The sequence below is a fragment of the Hemitrygon akajei genome, unplaced genomic scaffold, assembly GCF_048418815.1.
Source record: "Hemitrygon akajei unplaced genomic scaffold, sHemAka1.3 Scf000057, whole genome shotgun sequence".
NCBI lineage: Eukaryota > Metazoa > Chordata > Chondrichthyes > Myliobatiformes > Dasyatidae > Hemitrygon > Hemitrygon akajei.
In genome coordinates, this window is record NW_027331943.1 from 3,490,972 (window position 1) to 3,515,129 (window position 24,158).

A 24,158-nucleotide genomic window follows, 5' to 3' on the forward strand; every position below is an offset into this window, starting at 1 on the left:
CCAAACACAGCACGCCAGTTTTGTTGTCTCTGTCTAGATATTTAAGAAGTGGAGCAAGGGATTCAATCAACCATCCTTCCTGCTCAGACTGTGGGGAGGGATTCACTCTGTCATTTCAACTGAAGGTACATCAGCAAGTTCACACTGGGCGAGGCCATTCATCTGTTCTGTGTGTGAGAAAGGATTCTGCCGGGCATCCCACCTGTGGACCCAAGAGTCAGATCACACTGGGCAGAATTTCAGAGTCATCTGCTGAATTTCGGGGAAGGGATTCTCTCGATCATCTGACCTAATGGCACACCAATGTGTTCACACCAGGGGGCAGCCATTCACCTGCACAGTCTGCGGGAAGGGATTCACTCAGTCATCCACCCTACTGGTACATCAGCGAGTTCACACTGGGGAGAAGCCATTCACCTGCTCAGAATGTGGGAAGAGATTCACTCAGTCATCCACCCTACAGATTCATCAGCGAGTTCACACTGGGGAGAAGCCGTTCACTTGCTCAGTCTGTGGGAAGGGATTCACTCAGTCATCCAGCCTACTGAGTCATCAGCGAGTTCACACTGGGGAGAAGCCATTCACCTGCTCAGACTGTGGGAAGAGATTCACTCAGTCCTCCCACCTACTGAGTCATCAGAGAGTTCACACTGGGGAGAGGCCATTCACCTGCTCAGTCTGTGGGAAGGGATTCACTCATTCATCCCACCTACTGAGTCATCAGCGAGTTCACACTGGGGAGAAGCCGTTCACCTGCTCAGAATGTGGGAAGAGATTCACTCAGTCATCCCACCTACTGAGTCATCAGCGAGTTCACACTGGGGAGAAGCTGTTCACCTGCTCAGTCTGTGGGAAGGGATTCACTCGGTTAGCTAACCTACAGAGTCACCAGCGAGTTCACACTGGGGAGAAGCCATTCACCTGCTTAGAATGTGGGAAGGGTTTCACTCATTCATCCAGCCTTCTGAGTCATCAGCGAGTTCACACTGGGGAGAAGCCGTTCACCTGCTCAGAATGTGGGAAGAGATTCACTCAGTCATCCACCCTACAGATTCATCAGCGAGTTCACACTGGGGAGAAGCCGTTCACCTGCTCAGAATGTGGGAAGAGATTCACTCAGTCATCCACCCTACAGATTCATCAGCGAGTTCACACTGGGGAGAGGCCGTTCAGCTGCTCAGAATGTGGGAAGAGATTCACTCAGTCATCCCACCTACAGAATCATCAGCGAGTTCACACTGGGGAGAGGCCATTCACCTGCTCAGAATGTGGGAAGGGATTCACTCAGTCATCCAACCTACTGGTACATCAGCGAGTTTACACTGGGGAGAAGCCATTCACATGCTCAGAATGTGGGAAAGGATTCACTCAGTCATCACAACTACTGGCACACCAGTCAGTTCACAGTGGGGACTGGCCGTTGTTATGAATCCCTGGGTTTTGTTTGCTGTATACTGTTATTTTAAGAGAGAGAGAGATTAAGAAGGCGAATCAGTCTGACTTGCAGCTTGTTTACATCGCTCGCAGATTGTTTACTTTTAACCGAGGACACAGACACTCAGAGTCAGACGGAGACGAAGGAGGAAAAACTGAAGGATCGAAACCAGGGAACTAGTGGCCAAGGGTCACTGTTTAGAACTTTCCTATGCCCACAAGGTGGGTTAATTATCGATTCATGTACATAGAATGTGTGGTTGTCACCTTGTTTGATCCATAGGAGTGGATCGGATTTGGTGTATCCCGTGGAGACCCCTTATGTGTTAACCCTTGCCTGGCTGTGGTGTGGTAGTTCACTTGAAGACGATACACCTTCTGACAAGTCACTTTCGGTGAGAATTTGTATGTGGATTTGGAACGATGATGGATAAAATCTACAGCAACTGTTCTCTCGTTTTACCACCGTAGAACCTGTGGAATTCTACATATTTGCGTTCTCTCGCCATTTACCATGGATTACAAATCTCTCTCTCATCGTCTATTCTGTAGTTGAACGGAACTTTCATACTTTACCATCTCAAGACTCCAAGCCTTGTTTCCCCCGAGCTCAATAGTTTGGGAGTTACATTTACACACATCTATAAACTTAACACTGTTAACTTCTGTTTATCTTGTTTAAGTTGCAATATTACAAGTAGATTCTAATAAAGATAGATTTAACATCAAAACCAGACTCCAGGTGTAGTCTATTGCTGCTGGTTTGTTTCTAAAGCATTATGGTTTGTAAAAAATTTGGGGCGTGGGTCTGGGATATGAACAGATTTGGGGGCTATTGATCGATGAATTATCGATTTGATTGGGGAAATCCCTTTTCATTTATTTGTGTGGAAATCAGCAGCAGTGGAGATTTATAAATTTCTGGAAGCGCCAACCCCTGAGGCATTAGGAAAAGCCAAAAGGAATGAATTGCTGACTGTTGCTAATGGGCTGAATCTTAAGCAGGTAAGGGGGTGTGAAAGACGAGGGAAGCATAAAACTGGGAGAGGAGGTAAAGGTAAAACAATAGGGGTTATATTATAAAATATAGGCATCCACCCCCTTTTTCAGAGACTGTGATCCCTGTTTCAACCGGTAAAGATGTGCATTTCAATGTGTTCATCTCTCAGTCCTCGATTATCTAAATGCAATGGTTATCACATTTGATTTTTCTTCATATGATGACCCAACCATTTCAGGGATCAGTCTATTGAAACTTCATTGCACTCTCTATAACAAATACTCTCTAACCACTTTGTTAATCCTCTGTGCAAAAAATGTCCATCTTCTGTAGCCCCGTGTTGCCCCAACCACTCACCTCCTACCCCTGTCATTGGCCCCACTTGCAGGTCAACCGTCTGCCGGTGTTTCGCCCCCAACGTGAATCCCTCTGCTCGCCACCAGCGTGGGCTCAGACATTTCCACAGATTTCCACCGGGACAAACATCCTGTCCGCCCCCTCTCACACCATCTTTTTCCTTTCAATAAAATCCCTCCTCTCCCTCCCCAGGGAACTGGCATCAAACTGACGGGCCGAGCGGTCTCCTCCTACCTCTCGGCGACACATCAGACTCCAGCCACAGAAGACGCTTCACAAACCCCCCAACTTTCCTTGGAGGAAAATGGAAATAAATCAAAAAACGGACATTTACTCCGCATGATGTGGAGTTTGAGGCCGGAGCGGGAGGCGAACTCAGCGGGGGTAACGCCCTCTGGACTTGTCCACCTCTGCGACTGGTGGTAACAAGTGATTGACATCGCTTTGCACCAATGGGAATAGCGCAGCCCCTGAATCCTCTGTTGACAGCGGTGGGGGAGGGCTGGTCACGTGATTATTAGCCCAGCTATTAAACTGATAAAGCCCGAGCTCACCAGCGCATGGATGACGTAAGATGCTGTGCACGTAAGGGCAGATCCCGATGTGGGAAGCCCATGCGTGACGTCAGGCGCGACGGGGGTCTGTGTGACATCACCTGTGGGGATGCGCTCGCATTTAAATGCACCTTAATGTGTGTTTCTTATGATTTGAGAGGGACAACAACATTAATCACGGGTTTCATTACTGAATCCAGTGTTGTGAGATGTAAAGTCCCCTGTTTTGTGTCCGGCTGTGCCGTGTTGTTTGGGGGCTATTGATCGATTAATTATCGATTTGATTGGGGAAATCCCTTTTGATTTATTTGTGTGTGGAAATCAGCAGCAGTGGAGATTGATAAATTTCTGTAGGTTGGATGACTGAGTGAATCCCTTCCCACGTATTTCCTCATCCAGGTCATCCACTCTTGGTCTTCCTGGAATCATTCTTTGAAACTTCTCCGGACCCACTCCAATAAGAACACATCTTTTGCTCAGATAATAAGTCGGAAGTACAGGTCGGACTCTGCTCACAATACACCAACAGTGATCTGCCCAATGCGTTATAAAGCTATAGTATCGCATCCCTGCTCTTATATTGCTAACATTGCAGTTGTCATCCTTAATCAACTCCATCTACAAGCAAACCTTTAGGGCCTCTTGCTCAAGGACTCACAAGCACTTATGCACCTCTAATTTTTTCAAGTTTCTCCCATTTATTTTTTTCCTACACAAAATTACTTCTACCAAATGTACATGACTTGCATACACTGTATTTCAACTGCTACTTTGCTGGCATTCTCCAGACCTATCGAAGTCCTTCTGCAGACTCCCGCTTTGCTCTAAACTACCTGTCCCCTACCTATCTTTGTATCAACTGCAATGTTCGTCACCAAGGTATCAATTCCATCATCCATATCATTCAGATTTAACATGAAACGATGCGGTCTCAATACTGACCCCTGCAGAACAGCATTAGTTATCGACAGCAAAACAGAATTGCCCACATTATTCTGACTCTTTCTCCCTTGTCAGTACAAGTTTCTTTCCTGTAATTCCATGAGCTGTGATCCTGTTAAGCAGCCTCACGTGCAGCACCTTAGAAACATAGAAAACCTGCAGCACGTTACAGGCCCTTTAGCTCACAAAGCGATGCCGAACATGTCCTTGCTCTAGAAATGCCAAGGGTTACCTACAGTTCTCTATTTTTCTCAGCTCCGTGTACCTATCCAGGAGTCTCTTAAAAGACCCTATCGTGTCTGCCTCCACCACCATTGCCAGCAGCCCATTCCAAGCACTCACCACTCTCTGTGTAAAAAAACTTACCCCTGACATCTCCTCTGTACCTACTTCCAAGCATCTTCAAACTATGCCCTCTCGTGCTAGCAATTTCAGCCCTGGGAAAAAGCCTCTAACTATCCACACGATCAATGTCTCTCATTTTCTTGTACACCTCCATCAGGTCACCTCTCATCCTCCATCACTCCAAGGAGAAAAGACTGAGTTCACGCAACCTATTCTCAAAAGGCATGCTCCCCTATCCAAACAACATCCTCGTAAATCTCCTCAGCACCCTTTCTATGGCTTCCACATCCTTCCTGTAGTTTGGCGACCAGAACTGAGCACAGTACTCCAAGTGGGGTCTGACCAAAGTCCTATATAGCTGGAACATTACATCTTGGCTTTTAAACTCACGCCTGCGGTTGATTAAGACCAATGTAAAGTATGGCTTCTTAACCACAGAGTCAACCTACATAGCAGCTTTGAGTCTCCTATGGACTCCGTCCCCAAGATCCCTCTGTTCCTCCACACTGCCAAGAGGCTTACCATTAATACTATATTCTATCATATTTGACCGAAGAAAATGAACCACATCACACTTTGGGTTGAACTCCATTTGCCACTTCTCAGCCCAGGTTTGCAGACTATCAATATCCCCCTGCAACCTAACCCAACCTTAGTGTCATCAGCAAATTTACTAACCCGTACCTCCACTTCCTCATCCAGGTCATTTATAAAAGTCACGAAGGGTAGGGGACCCAGAACCGATCCCTGAGGCAGACCACTGGTCACCGACCTCCATGCAGAATATGACCAGTCTACAACCACTCTTTGTCTTCTGTGAGCAAGCCAGTTCTGGATGCACAAAGCAATGTGCCCTTGGATCCCATGCCTCCTTACTTTCTCAATAAGCCTTGCATGGGGTACCTTGTTGAAGATCATCTGAAAATCCGAGCAAACAACATACACTGCCTCTGCTTTATCTATCTTGCCTGTTATTTCCGCAAAGTATTCCAAGAGATTTGTCAGTCAAGATTTCCTTGAAAGAATCCGGCTGACTTTGGCCTACTTAATCATGTTTCCCCAATTACCGTACCCAAAAAACACACTCTTAGTACACTCTAGCATCTTCCTGACCACTACGGTCAGACTAACTGTCCAATAATTTTCTTTCTTGTGCCCCCTCTCTTCTTAAAGAGTGGAGTGACATTTGCAAATTTCTGGTCCACCAGAACCGTTCCAAAATCTAGTGATTTCTGATAGATCATTACTCATCACTTGAAGAGAAAACTAAGGGGGAACTTCTTCATTCAGAGGCGGGGAGAGTGTGCACCGAGCTGCCAGAGCAAGTGGCAGGGACGATTGTAATCTTTAAGAGAAATTTGCTTAGGTCACTGAATGAGAAGCATATGGAGGGCTATGGTCCAGGTGGAAGTAGTTGGAACTCGGAAGATTAATGCTTTAGCATGGACTAGACTGGCCGAATGGCATTTTCCTGTGTTGTACTGTTTTATGTTTTATGCCTTCACAATCTCTTCAGCCTCCTCTTTCTGAACTCTGCGGTGTCTTATCTACCTTCAGGCCTTTCAGCTTCAAAAACACCTTCTCTCCTTGGTAAAAGCATGTATCCTCACTTCTGCCTCAGGTACTGCTGAATGTTTGGCATTTATGTAATAAATTTAATGACACAACTGTAGTGGGTGACTTCAATCTGCAGGAGGATTAGGAAAGTCAGATTGGCGTGAGATTGCAAAAGAGGGGATGTATTGAATGCTAACGAAATGGCTTTTTAGAGCAGCTGATGGTTGAGCCTACTCGGGGAACTGCTATCTTAGATTGAGTGTTGTGTAATAACCCAGATCTTATTAGGGAGGTTAATGTAAAGGAGCCATTAGAAGGCAGTGATCATAATATGATTGAATTCCTACTGCAATTTGTGAGGGAGAAGCACAGGTCACATGCGTAGTATCGCAATGGAATGAAAGGGAATTTCAGAGGCGTGAGAGAGGTGATTCCCCAGGTGGATTGGAGGATGCTGGTGGAGATGACGCCAGAGCAGAAATGGCTGACGTTTCTGGGAATAGTTCATAATGTGCAGAATAGATATGTCCCACAGACGTAGTTCTCAAACTGCGGGGCTAGGCTATCATGGCTGACAAAAGAAGTTAAGGACTGTATAAAAGCATATAAGGTAGCAAAAGTGGGTAGTAGGTTGGATAATTGGGTAGCTTTTAACATCCAACAACAGGCAAATTTAAAATAAAAGCTATAAGGGGAAAGGTGAAATAAGACAGCAAACTATACAATAATATAAACCAGTTATAAAATATACGAAAGGGAGGCGAGAGTTGGTATTGGACCACTGGAAAGTGATGCTCATGGGGTACAAATGGGGAAGAGATGGTAGATGAACTTGATAGGTACTTTGCATCCGTCTTGTCTGTGGAAGACACCACCAGTGTGCCAGAGATCCGTGAGTGTCAGGGAGCAGGAGTGAGTGCCATTGCTATTACAAAGGAAAACGTGCTAGGCAAACTCAGGTTCTTAAAGTGGATAAGTCACCTGGACCTGATGGACTACATCCCAGAGTCCTGAGAGAGGTTGCTGGAGAGATAACAGATGCATTGGTCATGACCCGTCAAGAATCACTTGATAACACATGAGGTTTTGGGGTACTAGGAGACTAATGATATAATAAGTCAAAGCCAGCTTAGGTTCTGTGCAGGGAAATCTTGCCTGACAAGTCTGTTACAGATCTTCGAGGAAGTCATAAGCAGGATGGACAAACGAGAGGCGGTGGATATCATTTACTTGGATTTTCAGAAAGCATCTGATAAGGTGTCACACATGAAACTGCTTAACAGGATAAAAATCCGAAGTAATACTGGCATGGATAGAGGAATGGCTGACAGCCAAGAGGCATCAAGTGGGAATAAAAGGGGCCTTTTCTGGTTGGCCAGCAGTGACTTGTGGTCTTCAGGGGTCAGTATTCGGTCCACTACTTCTCACATGGTTTGTCAGTGATCTGGATATTGGAACTGATGGGGTTGTGTGGCTCAGACTGTGGGAAGAGATTCACCACATCATCTCACCTAGTGACTCACCAGTCAGTTCACACTGCAGTGAGGGATTTCACCTGTTCAGTCTGTGGGAAGAGATTCACTCAGTCATCTGATCTGCTGGCACACCAGTGAGTTCCACTGGGGAGAGGCCGTCGACCTGTGAATGTGGGAAGGCATTCACATGATCATCTCATCTATTAAAACACCAGGGAGTTCACACCATAGATCGTCTGCTCAGGCTTTGGGAAGAGATTCTCTCAACCGTCTCCACCAAGGCTGCATCATTGTGTTCCCCTGGGGAGAGGCGGTTCACCTGCTGTGAATATGGGAAGGGATTCACTCAATAATCTAACCTTGTAACACACGACCGGGTTCACATTGGGGAGAAAGTTTCAATAAGCTGTAGGCTGGATATTTGTCCATCCCGTTGCTGAATGCAATTTCGAGAGTGACCGGGGGAGTCTAGTACAAGAGGGCATGACTTAAGGTTTGCAGGGCGCCCATTCAGAACAGAGATGTGGAGAAATTTTTTTAGTCAGAGGGTGGTGAATCTGTGGCATTTGTTGCCACGGGTAGCAGTGGAGGCCAAGTCATTGGGTGTGTTTAAGGCAGAGATTGATATGTATCTGAGTAGTCAGGGCATCAAAGGTTACGGTGAGAAGGTGGGGGAATGGGACTAAAGGGCAGATCGGATCAGCTCATGATGAAATGGTGGAGCAGACTCGATTGGCCGAATGGCCGATTCTGCTCCTGTGTCTTATGGTCTTATGTGATTTTTTTTCTCATGTGCGTTAGTCCTCTTCCTCTTTCTGTCCAAGGTCGTGTCAATCTAAGTGGGTTTGAGTGTAAATATTCTTTTCTAAACTTGTCATTTCAGTTCTTACTTATGTTTGTACATTTTACTGATTGAAATGGGACTAAGATATTTTCATTAAAAAAAGTCAATGTCGGTATTGATGGAAGTGTTTATTGCCTTTGTTGTATTTGTTAACTATTGAGCTCTGTTCGGCAGTTTTTTAAAGCCTTGAAATAAATTTTGTCAAAGGTTTTTCCCAATATTGCACTACTTTCTGTTGCTTTTGCTTGTTGATTTTTCAGATACGTGGTTATCACGAGTCCCGGTGAAGGGTCATGGCCGGAAATGTTGTTTCCCATCCATAGATGCTGCCTGACCTGCTGAGCTTCTCCAGCACTTTGTGTGAATTTCTCTTGATTTCTAGCATCTGCAGGTCCTCCTGTTTCCCAGATATTTATATGTTTAGTGAAATAACAAGCCGGTCGTGGGGTTGTGTGGCTCTGTTGGTGAAATATTAAATAAAATCATTAGATAAGAGTTGGCATAGGGTTGGGCGGTGTAGAATCTGTGGGTAGTATTAAGGAACAGCAAATGTACAAAAAGACCCTGATGGGAATTGTATAGTGACCCCAAAACAGTAGTAAGTATGTGGTCCACAAATTACAATGAGAGATAGAAAATGAGTGCCAAAAGGGCAATGTTACAATAGTCATGGGGGGTTGACATGCAGGAGATTAGGAAAATCAGGATGGTGTTGGTCTCAAGAGGAGGAATTCCTAGAATGCCAACAAGATGCTTTTTTAGAGCAGCTCGTGGTTGAGCCCGCTTGGGGATCAGCTATTCTGGATTGGGTGCTGTAATGAACCGGAATTAATTAGGTCACTTGAGTTCAAGGAACCCTTCGGGACAAGTGATCTTAATCTGATCAAATTCACCCCGACATTAGAGAAGGAGAAACTAAAGTCAGATATGAATAAAAAGAGAATTAGAGAGGCCTGAGAGAAAAATTGGTCAAAATTGATTTGGAAAGAACACGGGCAGGGATGAAAACAGAGCAGCAATGGCTGGAATTTCTGGAAGCAATTCGGAAGTGACGGGATATACACATCACAAAGAGGAAGTAGTATTCTAAGGGTAAGGTGACAAAACCGTAGCTGCTAAGAGAAACCAAAGACAACATAAAGACCAAAGGGGGCACAGGACAAAAATTGCTAGGCAGTTAGAGAATTGGGAAGTTCTAAAAATGAACAGAATGCAACCAAAACCATTAAGAAGGAAGAGATGGAATACATAGATGAGCTAGCCAGTAATATTAAAGAGGATACCATTTTTAATTTCAGGTACATATTGTGTAAGAGAGAGACAGAAATGGATATCAAACCACTGGAGAATGATGCTGGAGAGGTAGTAATGGGGTGAGGGTGAAAGGTGATGGCTGATGAACTGAATAAGTATTGTACTCACTCTTATCTGCGGAAGGCACTGGCAGGAATATGGAAGTCCCAAATGTCAGTGGTCAGACTGTGTAAAGTTACATTACTCGGGAGTAAGTAGAAGGAAAGGCAATGGGCTGTGATTTTTTTTTACTGGAAGGAGAAATCGATATTCATGCCTTCAGGTTGGAGCTGTGCAGGTGGAATATGATGTGTTTCTCTTCAACCCTGAGGCTGTCAAGTGGAGCAACTCCAGCCATTGCTATTCTGCCATCATCCCTGCCAGTGTCCCCTTCCAATCAACTTTGGTAAGCTCTTCTCCAGTGCCTCCGTAGTTCCCCTCACTCCACTAATAATGATGCATCTTGTTTTACCTTTCCCCTCTCAAAGGTAAGGGTGAACTGAAGGGTGAATTCAGTCATGTTATTATCAATGTATCCACATGCTCCCTTTACCAAAAGCTCCCCAATCAAATCTGGTTCATTCCCAAATTAACTTTTCCCTAGTGGGCACAATTGCAAAGGGAAGGTAGGTCACATGCGTAACTTCCAATTTAGCGGGCGATTTCCTCTGACGTATTGGGAAATCGTGTGTGAGGTTAGTTACAGCAATGGCTTGCCATTGTTGTATTTGCTTTCTGCCGGGTGAGATTTTTTTATTAAGAGATCACCAGCTCTTAACCCAGCACAGATGGAGAGCATGCAAGGGTGCCGGCTGGATTCAAACTCAGGACCTCCCGCTACTGATGCCACTACGCCACCAGCCGGCTGCCCAATTCCAAGCTGTTCTAAAAGGCATCTCATTGGTATTTTCCAAATTCCCTCTCCTGAGATCAAGCACCGATCTTATTTTCACAATCTACCTTCACCCATCCCACTCATGGACTGTTTGTCCCACTCACATCGGGGGGTAGATACACAGCATCCTCACCAGGACTACCAGCCTCTGGGACAGCTACTTTTCCCAAGCAGTAAAGCTGATAAATATCTCTACCCTCTAACCCACCCTTCCACACCGCCAAACACCTCTATCATTTCCTGTCTGTCATCTTATATGCAGGCATCCTATGCCGAGCGTCACTTTATGAACATACAATCAATCCGTGCATGGTATATAAGCCGTGGATATATGTTGTTACCGTTGTGTTTCTGTGTTGCATTGGAACCGGAGTAATAATAATTTCGACCTCATTTACAGGTGTCTGCTGGAAATGGAATTAAACAACCCTGAATCTTGAATAAACATTTCAGCAGGCTGCAGCGTCACATTTCTCTCTCTCAGCGTTATTGCGGCAGAGCGCCACCTGGTGACAATGGAGTCCACAAATCAGGGGGTCCTGTTATTGTGGTAAATCACCACGATAAGAATGGGTGTAGGGGCTGGACGCCAACTGCACGTGGATGAAGTGCCAGAGATGCCCCTAACCTCTCTCCTCACCACTAGTCAGGGTCCTAAACAGTCCTTCCATATGAGGCAACTTTTCAACATCGTGCTTGTTGGGGTCATCCATCGTTTCCAGTTTTGCAGGTGTGGCGTCCTCGACATTAGAGAGACCCGATGTAGTCTCTGCATTCTGCACTCTGTCCCGATGCGATTCTGCAGATTTTGGAGATGCAGAGTAACATACACAAAATGTTGGAGGAAGTCAGGAGGTCTGGTAGCTTCTATAGAGGGGGTAAAGCCAAAGAGAGATTTCCTGCCGAGACCCTTCATCGGGACTGGAAGTGGGGAGGAGCCAGAATAAGATGGTGTGGGGAGTGGAAAGAGTCGAAGCTGGTAGATGATCGGTGAAGCCAGATAAGAGTGAAGGTGAGTGGGTGGGGGAGGTGGGAGATGAAGTGAGACGCTGTGAGGTGGTAGGTGGAAAATGCGAAGGGCGGAAAAGGAGGAATCTGATAGGAGAGGAGAGCGGACAATGGGGAAGTAAAGGGAAATCAGAGGGAGACGATCCGCAGTGGAGAAGAGAGAAGTGAAGAGACAGAATGGAAGAGACTGGCGTGTGGGTTGATGAAATGAAAACGTGGAGATAGAAGTTAAAGATATCGATGTTCATGCCATTGAGGTGTAAACTACCCGGATGTAATATCAGTTGTTGCGCCTCCAACCTGAGAGTGCACTCATCGTGTTAGTTAAACAATGAAACGGAAGGGAGAGTGGATTAATAGTTTTCCCCTGGGATCCCTATTAACTCAATCCTCTCTCACCTTAAACCAGTCCTCTCTGGTTGTTGATTCCACAAAAATGGGGTAAAAGAAAAAAATAAACATAGAAAACCTACAGCATAATACAGGCCGTTCGGCCCACAAAGTTGTGCTGAGCATGTCCCTAAATTAGAATTTACGAGGGTTACCCATAGCCCTCTATTTTTCTAAGCTCCATGTACCTATCCAGTAGTCTCGTAAAAGACCCTATCGTATCCGCCAGCAGCCGGCAGCACATTCCACACACTCACAACTCTGAGTAAAAAACTTACCCAGGACATCTCCTCTGTACCTGCTCCCAAGCACATTAAACCAGTGCCCTCTGTGGCAGCCATTTTAGCCCTGAGGAAAAGCCGCTGACTATCTACACGATCAATGCCTCTCATCATCAGTTTGCTGATATATAACATTGAGGAGGTGGGATACAAGGCGGACTGAGGATGACCCAGATGGTTGATGTATATCACTGAAGCGGGGTTGGGGGGTGTGAGGAGACTGGACAGAGGTTGAACAAGATGAGCAGATGGAACCAGGTGGGAGAAGGGATCAAGGACGATCACTGATGGTCCTCCAGCAACACATAGGTACTGAATGAATAGTACATACTATTGTACAAAAGATTCTAAAATGACAGAATTAGCAAAAATAACAAGAACTTTGCCAGATATACTTTGACCCTCACCAAAATTTTATCAACACACCATAGAAAGTTTCGCATCCGGACACTTCACGCTTTGCATGGTAACTACTCTGACCATGACTGTGAGGATCTGTAGAGACCTTTGGATCCAGATCAGCACATCACAGAAACCATCCTCCCCCCTAGACTTCCCAGTCCCTCGGTAAAGCAGGCAGTGAAATCAAAGATCCCCACAACCTGGGACGTTCTCCTTTCTCACCCACCCCAGTCCGGGAGAAGACACAACCGCCATAAAGCTCCAGGACAAATATGAGGAGCCTCAGGAAGCGAGGCGAGTTCGGGGGAAGTTAACGGGACTCAGTGGCCAACATCAGATTTCCCAACACAACATGGAGGATGCGTGACCACCCACCTGGAGATTGTGAACATGCACAAAGAGATTGTTACATCTGCGGTTAAATGGGAGGGGCAAATGGGATCACGTGACCGGTGGGGTATAACACCCCAGGCATAGACTCCAGCTTCCCAGCATTCTGTGGAAATAAACAGATGCGCCTCACATCTCCTCTCACCTTAAATGTGTCAGACATTTCAAACCCCCAGGAAAAAACATACCCTCTGTCCACTCTATCTATTCCTCTCGTAATCTTATAAACGTCCACCAAGTCTCACCCCAGCCTGCGCCGCTCTGGAGAAAACAACACAAGTTTGTCCAGCCTCCCGTTATAGCTCGTGCTCTCTAATCCAGGCAGTGTCCTGGTAAACCTCTTCTGCGCCCTCTCCAAAGCCCCGACATCCTTCCGAGAATGGGAGCGACCAGAACTGTATGAAACACTCCAGATGTGGTCTAACTAGTTTTACAAAGCTGCAACACAACTTCATGACTTTTGAACTCAGTGCTTCAACTAATAAAGACAACCGTGCCATTTGTCTTCTTAACCACCCGATCAATCTGTGCAGTCTCTTTCAGGGAGCGATGAACTTGGAGTCTAAGATCCCTCTGATCATCGACACTGTTCAGGATTTTGCATTTAACACTGTACTGTCTCATACATTCAGGGGTGCAGTGCTAGCTAAGCTCACCGGAGCGCCGCGCCGACACCTCTGTAAAAAAGTCAAAATAAACAAGCACGGAATTTAACAACCCCGGATATTAAATAGAGGGAATTTTACGGAAGCGGGGTTGTTGGCTGGTGGGGAAAAATACCACTAATAACATTAGGATATTTGATCGTTTTTGGTGAAATCCTGGAGCTGTGACTGTTTTTAATTTAGGTACTTGTGAAATTCCTTCTCACTCGACCCGTTATCCAAGGAAGCTGGGGAATACCTGTACACAAATGCGAGTATTTTTCCGCTCTTTCCAATTTGTACCATTGGATACCAGGAAGGAGCTATATTAAGCACGGAATGAGCATCGAAACCTATGTTTAAGAGTCGAAAATAATGAAACAAAAATTCACTGCTCGCTCATCTTCGGCCTGATTTTGATGAGATATTCAAGGTAATCATCCAAAATCCTCTTCTACACCTGGATAAATTTAGTTTTGTTTTGGAAGCCAAATGGAAAAAAAAAATTCTAGGCTACAAGCTAGTTTTACGTCATTTCATATCATTAGTAGCTGATTAACTCCTTGGCCTCGCTCCACCAACTGTAGTTGATTGAAAAGAGGCTCTTGTTCTCTTTGTGTTGACAGGAAAAAGAGTAATTTAGTGAGGCAATGAACGAGATGAAATGCATTTCCAAACCTCCCAAATGGTTGATCTCCTCCCATTAACATTTGCCACTTCCACAATACAATATTTTCTATTCGTATATTGCGATAATAATTTATGTAAAGATTCAAGCTTCTTTAACTTTTTATATATTTAAACACTGAACAGGATGTACAAAGTTCGAACCATGTAACACCTGACGTCAGAGGATATTTTGAGTATCGACACTCACAGGTACACTTCAATATATTGAGAAAGGGATGGAGCAGTGGACCCAGAATGAAGTGATAAGCAGGTGAGAGGACGTACAAAGACAGAGAGGATGAGAGGGAGTGGGAGGGAGGGGTGTGAGGTAAATTTGTTCACCGGAGGGGGAAATCGATATTCATGCCATCAGGTTGGGTGGGGGCACCCAGACGGAATATAAGTTGCTGATCCTGCACCCTGAGGGTGGCCTCAACTTGGCAAGGGATGGGATGACACGTCGGAACGGGAATGGGAATCGGAATTGAAATGTTTGGACATCGGGAAGTCCCGCTCGGAGTGGATAGTTCAAAGGTTAATTTATTACCAAAGCAGGTATTCATAAATAACGCTGAGTTTTTTTCTTCTCCAGAGAAGCACGAAACAAAGAAAGCATGAAAGTCGTTCAGAGAGAAAAAAAATGAAACTCCCTCCACACCCCCCGCATCAAAAAGGACGGCATCCCGATCATCAACCCCCAAAACCCACCACTCCCGCACAAAAGGGTAGAAAAATATCGACACCCGTTATAAAACATTCCTACCCGACACAACTGCGGAGGAGCCGGTGTCACCAGTGTCGAGGCGACCGCATCGGGAGCAGCGGACACAACGGGCGACCCCGGAAGATTCACAGGTGAAGTGTCGCCTCACCTGGAAGGATGTTTGGACAACGGAGAGAGTTCGGCCGTCCGGCCCTTTCACTGTGACACCCCGAACTCCACATCAAATCCGTCCAAACGAATCTGGGCGAACTTTAATGACCAATAAATATAATTCCTCTCAGCGATCAGCTGTCTGAGTGATTCCCTGACTCTGAGAGGAAGGGGTATCTATGGTCCATACTGTCAGGATGTTGAGTTTACCAGGAGACAAAGACTGCAGGAACGAGAGGTTTTCTGTTGACTAATACAATGTGTGTGGACCCCGCTGGCAATTCTGGTGTTGTGACCCGAATCGAGACAAACACCACGCTGCCCATTCCACTAACACGGCACAGCCGGACACATAACAGTGGACTTTACATCTCACAACACTGGATTCTGTGATTAATGTTTTTGTCTCACCGAAAAGTCCATTAACCCTAACCCTGCAATATGGTGTAAAATCCCGCTCCCCATATTAACACGGGTTATACAGACCAAAGAACAAACTGCCGGAGGAACTCAGTGGGTCGGACAGCATCTGTGGAGGGAAATGGACCGTCAACATTTCGCGCCGAGACCCTCCCTCTGGACTGAGAGTGGATGGGAAATAGTCAGAGAAAAGAGGTGAGGGGTGGGGATGGGGCAAGAGCTTGGGAGTGAGAGGTGGATCCAGGTGAAGGGGGAGGTGGAAGGTGAAAATAGTGACAAGGGTGGGAGGTGAGTGGTGGGGGCAACACGGGGCTGCAGAAGATGGAAATTAATTCCATAGAGGATGAACAAAGAGGTTAGAGAGTATTTGTTATAGAGAGTGCAATAAAGATTCACCTGACTGATCCCTGGAGCGGTGGGGTCATAACCTGAAGAAAGATCAAATGTGATAACTCTAAATGTCATTTAGAGAGTCGAGGACTGAGAGGTGAACACATCGAAATGCAAAGCATCTTTATTCTTTACCGGTTGAATCAGGGATCCCAGTCTCTGAAAAAGGGAATGGGAATCGAGCCCATGACTCTGTGACCTGGGGGTGGAGGGAAAGGGATCGGGGTAGATATGGTGTGGAAAAGTAGACATGTATCTGGTGTAAATATGGAATAATGTGGGGAATGCGGCGGATGGGTCGGGCAGTGTGTGAGGTGAGAGGAGCAGAGTCATCGGTTCAGGTCGGAGTCCCTCCACCCGTCACCTGATCCCGTTTCCTGTTCACGTTTTTCTGCAGATCTGCAGCATTTGCGGGTCACTGCTCTACGTGTCCGTGTAGCTTCACCTTTGTCCCCTTCAGACAACGCAGTGAGATCCGGATCAAATAGTTCCACACAATTAGAATAGTTTATTACATTTTTTTTCTATTTTTGTACTATATATATATACTTATTTTAAATCACAATTGTTAAAATCTTTTGTTAAGAATTAGGTTCTACTGCTACCGCAGAGACAACGAATTTCATGGCATATTCCGGTGCTATTAAACTTGATTCTGATATTGATATGGGAGACCCACCACCGGTCACCTGATTCCATTTACTGCAGATCGTAATGTGAGATTGAAGCATCTTCCATATATTTGCTTTCCACAGAAATGACAACAGGTCAGTTTCCTTCTGTGGTTCCGGAGCAGAAGCTCAGTCTGTCTAATATTTCCACACAATTAAAGTGGGGAATTTGTTTATTCTCATAACGTACTGAGCTACAGTGAAAATCTTGCCTGATGTACCATCCACACAGATCGATACATTACACAGTTTATTGAGCTCATATACAACAAAAAAATAACTGTAACAAAGCATTATGGCTGCAGAGAAAGTGCAGTGCAGATAGACATATGGTGCAGGGTCACGTCGCGTTGCATTGTGAGGCCGAGTCTATTTTATCTTTCATTTGGCTTATAACTGCAGACAGGAAGCCATCCTTCAGCCTGGTTGTACACCAGGTACACCTTTAAGGCTTTTGTATCTCTCTGCCAATGTGGGAGCGGGTTTGCAGCAAGAATGTCCAGGTATTGAGGTTCTTTGTGTACATGGCCTGCTTTTCCGAGGGAGGGGAAGTGTAGGAAGAGTCCATGGAGTGGCGGTTTGTTTCTCTGATGTCCTCTGCTCTCCAAAGTTCTCTGCAGTTCCTTGCAGTCATGGGCAGAGCAGTAGCCATACAAAGGCATGAAGTATCGACAAGGAGCTCAGAGACCTCGGCCTTCACCCTGCCTTGTGTAGCGGGATCCTGGACTTCCTGTCAGATTGCCGGCAGGTGGTAAGAGTGGGCTCCATCTCCTCTGTCTCGCTGACCCTCAGGACACATAACCCACAGGGTTGTCTCTTTTGCCCTGTCATTTACTTTCTGTGCACCCATGACTTATGTTGCCACCCACAACTCCAATCTGCTAATTAAATTTGCTCAGAATACTACATTGATTGGCCTAATCTCAAATACTGATAACAATCGATCAAATGCCTCCTGACAAGGTTCAGTCCAAACAAACTTTTCACCCTTCTTCAGGAGATTAATCAGAGGAAGAGCAATAGCAGCAAAGTTCTTACAGAACTTACGATAATATCCATCCATTCCCAGAAATCTTCTAAGAGCCTTCGTAGCAGTCAGAATAGGAACTTGAGAAATTGCCTGGACTTTTGCCTGAACAGGAGCCAACTTGCCTTGACCTACAACATAGCCAAGACAGGTCACAGAGGCATGGCCATATTCACCCTTAGCCAAGTTAACTGTAAGGCTGGCCTGGGAAAGCCTGTCAAACAGCTTTTCTACTGCAGAGATATGCTCTTCCCAAGTGTCACTGACTGTGACTAAGTCATCAATATAGGCATCTGTGCGTTCTAACCCTCGAATTTCAAAATCAATCATTATCTGGAATGTTCCTGGAGCATTTTTCTTTCCAAAAGGCAAAACATTGTATTCATACAACCCAGATGGTGTCACAAATGCAGAACTTTCTCTACCTCTGTCCGTCAATGGAACACACCAATACCCTGTCAACAGATCAATCTTTGTAAGAAATTAGCTATTCCAACCTTATCGATGCAATCATCTACCCTAGGGATAGGATAGGCATCTGTTTTTGTTACTGCATTTACCTTCCCATAATCAGTGCCTCTGAGACCTACTGAATCTGTTTCCACACCTACAATTGTTCAGCCAATTTACATTTTCTACGTTCATGCGATATGGGTGTTGCTTAATCGGTTTGGCTTGACCAATATCTGCGTCATGTACTGAGACCGTGGTTTGCCTGGGAACATCAGGAAATAAATCTTTAAACATCAGAATTAATTCCTTCAGCTGTTGTTGCTTTGGCTGCAGATGAGCCAACTTGTTATCAATGTTTTCTGGAACATCGGAGTTCATTAGTCTAACTGGGACCATGTTTGGCTTGTGAAAAGTCTCAGACGAGTCAATTGTTTCATTCTCAGGGTTGCCAGATTCATATATTTTGACAACAACACTCACAGATGGTGCCTGATTGTCAAAATAAGGCTTTATCATATTTATGTGTACCAGCTGTGTTAGTTTATGTCGGTCGTGTGTTGTAATAACATAATTCACATCATTAAATTGAGAGACTATTTCATACGGTCTATTGAATTTCACCTGAAGTGGATTCGTCAACATAAGGCAAGCACCTTATCCCCCACCCGGTATTTTCTTTCGCAACCCTGCTTATCAAACCAACACTTCATTTTGTTTTGAGAAGTCTTTAAGTTTTGTTTCGCTAGACTACAGAATTGGTGTAGTTTATTTTTGAACTTTAAAACATAGTCTAACAAGTTAACATGTACATCCCCAGCAATCCACCGCTCCTTTTACAAGGTCAAAGGTCACCTCACTCTGCGACCAAATACGAGTTCAAATGGAGTAAAGCCCAATGATTCCTGAACCGACTCTCTTACTGCGAACAAAAGCAAATGTATTCCTTCATCCTAGTCGTTTCCATTTTCAACACAGTATGTCTTGATCATTTCATGTCTTGAGCGTAGAGTGAAATTTTTCTAAAGCCCCTTGTGATTCCGGATGGTATGTAGACGATGTAATTTGTTTTGCTCCCAGTTCATAAACTACCTGCTGGAATAACCCAGATGTAAAATTACTTCCTTGATCAGACTGGATTTCTTGAGGCAAATCGAATAAAGTAAAAAAAAAACTCGTTAAGAGCCTTCGACACATTTTTAGCTTTAATATTTCTGAGAGGCATTGCCTCTGGGAATCTGAATGCAGTACACATAATAGTTAGCAGTGGGGCCACTGGGATGACCTGATTAGGTTTAGCCACAACTTGACAAGTTTGACAAATCCCAGCATTAATTTCTGGTTTACCCTGGTTATCCCTGCTACTCTTTTCGAAACTCTTATTCAGGGTAAACATAACCTTATGAGTTAAAGCAAACTGTTCTGATAATCTAGCAGACTCCTGCATAGTGGCAGCATCATTTCCATCTAAATACATCTTTATGTCATCAGGCACGCACTTTTTGAATTCTTCAATTAAAACCAACTCTTTCAAGCTGTTAAAATCATCATTTACATTTTTATATGTGCACCAGCAGGAAATACACACAAATTTCTCATAAGCAAATTCCATATACGTCTGGTTCACAGATTTCTACAAATGTCTAAACTTTTGCCTGTATGCTTCTGGGACCAACTCATAAGCTCTGAGCACAGCCTGTTTCACTAGGTCATAATGTGTGGTGCATGACCAGCTGGTTAAGGTGTTGAACTAGCGATCTGAAGGTCATGATTTCGAGCCTCAGCCAAGGCAGCGTGAGTGTCTTTGAGCAAAGCAGTGAACCACACACTGCTCCTGCACGTTTATAGCCCAGTGGTGCTGGTTGGTGCAGTATAAATAATCAGCTGCTTCATCAACTGTCAAAGCAGAATAGGCTTGCTGAGCCTTCCCCTTTGTTATACTTTATGAGACAATTTTCTGACTGTTTTTCTGCCTCTCTAGCCTCAAACTGCCTCTGCCTTTCCGCAGCCTCCATCTTTAATTTTTCTCACTTGTACTGGAGCTCAAGCTCACTCGTTTACTTTCAGGAAACACCTCCAACTCCTCCACTTTAAACACACTCTCAGAAACATAATGTTCAGCTATTATCCTCTGCATCTGTGCCCTCCTCATTGTCAATTTCACCTTAGCAAGATGTAACCTTTCAGCAATACTCAACAACTCAACCCTTCTGGCGTCCTCTAATACCTCAGAGGTTGGTGCTTCCTGACATCGATCAACAAATTTTCTGCACAGAAATAAATCAAAAGAGATTTCCCCAATGAAATCGATAATTAATCAATCCTCAAATTTGATCATATCTCAGATGCAGGCCTCATTTTGTTATGAACCGTAACGCTTCAGAAACGAACCAGCAGCAATAGACTACTACTGGAGTCTGTTTTTGATGTGAAAACCACAATGCTAATTATATCCACTTATAATATAGTAACTTAGGCAAGTTAAACAACAATTAACAGTGTTATGTGTATGTATGTGTGTAAATATAACTCCCAAACTATTGAGCTCGGGGGAAACAAGGCTTGGAGTCTTCAGATGGTAAAGTATGAAAGTTCAGTTCATCCACAAAATAGGTGATGAGAGAGATATTTGTAATTCAGGGTAAATGTCGAGAGAAGACTGTTATGTCGAACAGCAAGGGAGATGAGGCTGAGTACAGAGCTATGGTGGAAATCTTTGTCACATGGTACGAGCAGAATCATCTGCAGCTTAATGTGAAAAAGACTAAGGAGCTGGTGGTGGACCTGAGGAAGGCTAAGGCACCGGTGACCCCTGTTTCCATCCAAGGGGTCAGTGTGGACATGGTGGAAGATTACAAATACCTGGGCATACAAATTGACAATAAACTGGACAGGTCAAAGAACACTCAGGCTGTTTACAAGAAGGGTCAGAGCCGTCTCTATTTCCTGAGGATACTGAGGTCCTTTGACATCTACCAGATGATGCTGAGGATGTTCTACGAGGCTGTGGTGACTAGTGCTATCATGTTTGCTGTTGTGTGCTGGGGCAGCAGGCTGAGGGTAGCAGACACCAACAGAATCAACAAACTCATTTGTTATGCCAGTGATGTTCTGGGGGTGTAACTGCACTCTCTGGCGGTGGTGTCTGAAAAGAGGATGCTGTCCAAGTTGCATGCCATCTTGGACAATGACTCCCATCCGCTCCATAATGTACTGGTTAGGCACAGGAGTACATTCAGCCAGAGACTCATTTCACCGAGATGTAACACTGAGCATCACAGGAAGTCATTCCTGCCTGTGGCCATCAAACTTTTCTAATCTTCCCTCGGAGTGTCAGACACCCTGAGCCAATAGGCTGGTCCTGGACTTATTTCCACTTGCAAAGATAAACTTATTATTATTTAATTATTGATGGTTTTATATTGCTATATTTCTACACTATTTTTGGTTGGTGCGGCTGTAACGAAACTCAATTTCCCTCAGGATAAATAAAGTATCCTACAAATCTACATACGAATTTTCACCGAAAGTGATTTGTCATGAGGGGTATCATCTTCAAATGAATGACCACATCACACCCAGGCAAGGGTTAACACATAAGTGGTCTCCATAGGATATCCCAAATCAGATCCACTCCTATGTGTTAAATGAGGTGACAGCCACACATTCGATGTACGGTGAATCGATAATTAGCCCACCCTTGTGGGCAAAGGAAAGTTCCAAACAGTGACCCTTGGCCACTAGTTCCCTGGTTTCGATTCTTCCATTTTTCATCCGTCTCCATCTGACTCTGAGTGTCTGTGTCCTCAGTTAAATCTAAACAAACTGCGAGCAATGTAAACAAGCTGCAAGTCAGACTGACAGTCCATATCAAACAAAACCTAGGGATTCATAACAATGGTCACTCCCCACTATGAACTGACTTGTGTTCCAGTATTTGGGATGACTGAGTGAATCCTTTCCCACCGACTGAGCAGGTGAACGGCTTCTCCCTAGTGTGAACTTGCTGATGTCTCAGTAGGTTGGCTGACCGAGTGAATCTCTTCCCACAGACTGAGCAGGTGAACGGCTTCTCCCCAGTGTGAACTCGCTGATGACTATGTAGGTTGGATGAGTGAGCGAATCTCTTCCCACATTCTGAGCAGGTGAACGGCTTCTCCCCAATGTGAACTCGATGATGTCTCTGTAGATTGGATGACTGAGTGAATCTCCTCCCACATTCTGAGCAGGTGAATGGCTTCTCCCCAGTGTGAACTCGCTGATGTACCAGTAAGGTGGATGACTCAGTGAATCCTTTCCCACATTCTGAGCAGGTGAAAGGCCACTTCCCAGTGTGAACTTGCTGGTGTGCCAGTAGTTGAGATGACCGAGTGAATCCCTTCCCACACTCTGAGCAGGTGAATGGCATCTCTCCAGTGTGAATTCGCTGATGACTATGTAGGTTGGATGAGTGAGCGAATCTCTTCCCACATTCTGAGCAGGTGAACAGCTTCTCCCCAGTGTGAACTGACTGGTGTTCCAGTAGGTGGGATGACTGAGTGAATCCCTTCCCACATTCTGAGCAGGTGAACGGCTTCTCCCCAGTGTGAACTCGCTGATGCTTCTGTAGGGTGGATGAATCAGTGAATCTCTTCCCACATTCTGAGCAGGTGAACGGTTTCTCTCCAGTGTGAACTCGCTGATGTACCAGTAGGGTGGATGACCGAGTGAATCCCTTCCCACAGACTGAGCAGATGAAAAGCTTCTCCCCAGTGTGAACTCGCTGGTGATTCTGTAGGGTGGAAGAGTCAGTGAATCCTTTCCCACACTCTGAGCAGGTGAATGGCCTCTCACCAGTGTGAACTCGATGATGTCTCTGTAGATTGGATGACTGAGTGAATCCCTTCCCACACTCTGAGCAGATGAACAGCTTCTCCCCAGTGTGAACTCGCTGATGTCTCTGTAGGGTGGAAGAGTCAGTGAATCCCATCCCACACTCTGAGCAGGTGAATGGCTTCTGTCCAGTGTGAACTCGCTGATGACTCAGAAGGGTGGATGGATTAGTGAATCTCTTCCCACAGACTGAGCAGGTGAATGGCCGCTCTCCAGTGTGAATTCGATGATGTCTCTGTAGATTGGATGACTGATTGAATCTCTTCCCACATTCTGTGCAGGTGAATGGCTTCTCCCCAGTGTGAACTGACTGGTGTTCCAGTAGGTGGGATGACTGAGTGAATCCCTTCCCACATTCTGAGCAGGTGAACGGCTTCTCCCCAGTGTGAACTCGCTGATGCTTCTGTAGGGTGGAAGAATCAGTGAATCTCTTCCCACATTCTGAACAGGTGAACGGTTTCTCCCCAGTGTGAACTCGCTGATGTACCAGTAGGGTGGATGACCGAGTGAATCCCTTCCCACAGACTGAGCAGATGAACGGCTTCTCCCCAGTGTGAACTCGCTGATGACTTTGCAGGTGGGATGACTGAGTGAATCTCTTCCCACAGACTGAGCAGCTGAACGGCCTCTCTCCAGTGTGAACACGCTGGTGTGCCATTAGGTCAGATGACTGAGTGAATCCTTTCCCAGAAATTCAGCAGATCACCAGCCTTTGCCCACAGTGAACTGACTGGTGTGTCCGCAGGTGGGAAGACTGACTGAATCCTTTCTCACACACAGAACAGGTGAATGGCCTTGCCCAGTGTGAACTTGCTGATGTACCTTCAGTTGTGATAAACGAGTGAATCCATTCCCACTGTCTGAGCAGGTGAATGGCCTTTCTCCTGTGTGAAATGACGGGTTGCCAGTTGGTCAAATGACCGAGTGAATCCCTCCCCACAGTTTGAGCAGGAAGGATGGTTGATTGAACCCCT

The 24,158-nt window shown here is 45.3% G+C and overlaps 2 protein-coding genes and 1 long non-coding RNA gene across 3 annotated transcripts in view; 1 reads left to right on the forward strand and 2 right to left on the reverse strand.

Moving 5' to 3' along the window:
• Positions 1–189: 189 nt before the first annotated feature.
• LOC140721535 (uncharacterized) lies at positions 190–1,429 on the forward strand. Its single transcript, XM_073036348.1, has one exon. The coding sequence runs from the start codon at positions 293–295 to the stop codon at positions 1,427–1,429; it is 1,137 nt and encodes a 378-aa protein (XP_072892449.1). The 5' UTR covers positions 190–292.
• A 7,192-nt stretch (positions 1,430–8,621) lies between these two features.
• Positions 8,622–24,158, reverse strand: part of LOC140721558 (uncharacterized) — a 33,003-nt gene continuing 17,466 nt past the window's right edge. Inside the window, exon 2 of the long non-coding RNA XR_012097401.1 lies at positions 8,622–8,966. This is a non-coding gene — a long non-coding RNA (uncharacterized lncRNA). The remainder of the gene's footprint in view (positions 8,967–24,158) is intronic.
• Positions 16,196–23,895, reverse strand: LOC140721512 (uncharacterized). Its single transcript, XM_073036329.1, has 2 exons — positions 22,236–23,895; positions 16,196–16,202 (listed from the first exon to the last, which is right to left on the reverse strand). Exons 1-2 carry the CDS (start codon positions 23,840–23,842, stop codon positions 16,196–16,198), a joined length of 1,614 nt encoding a protein of 537 aa, XP_072892430.1. The 5' UTR covers positions 23,843–23,895.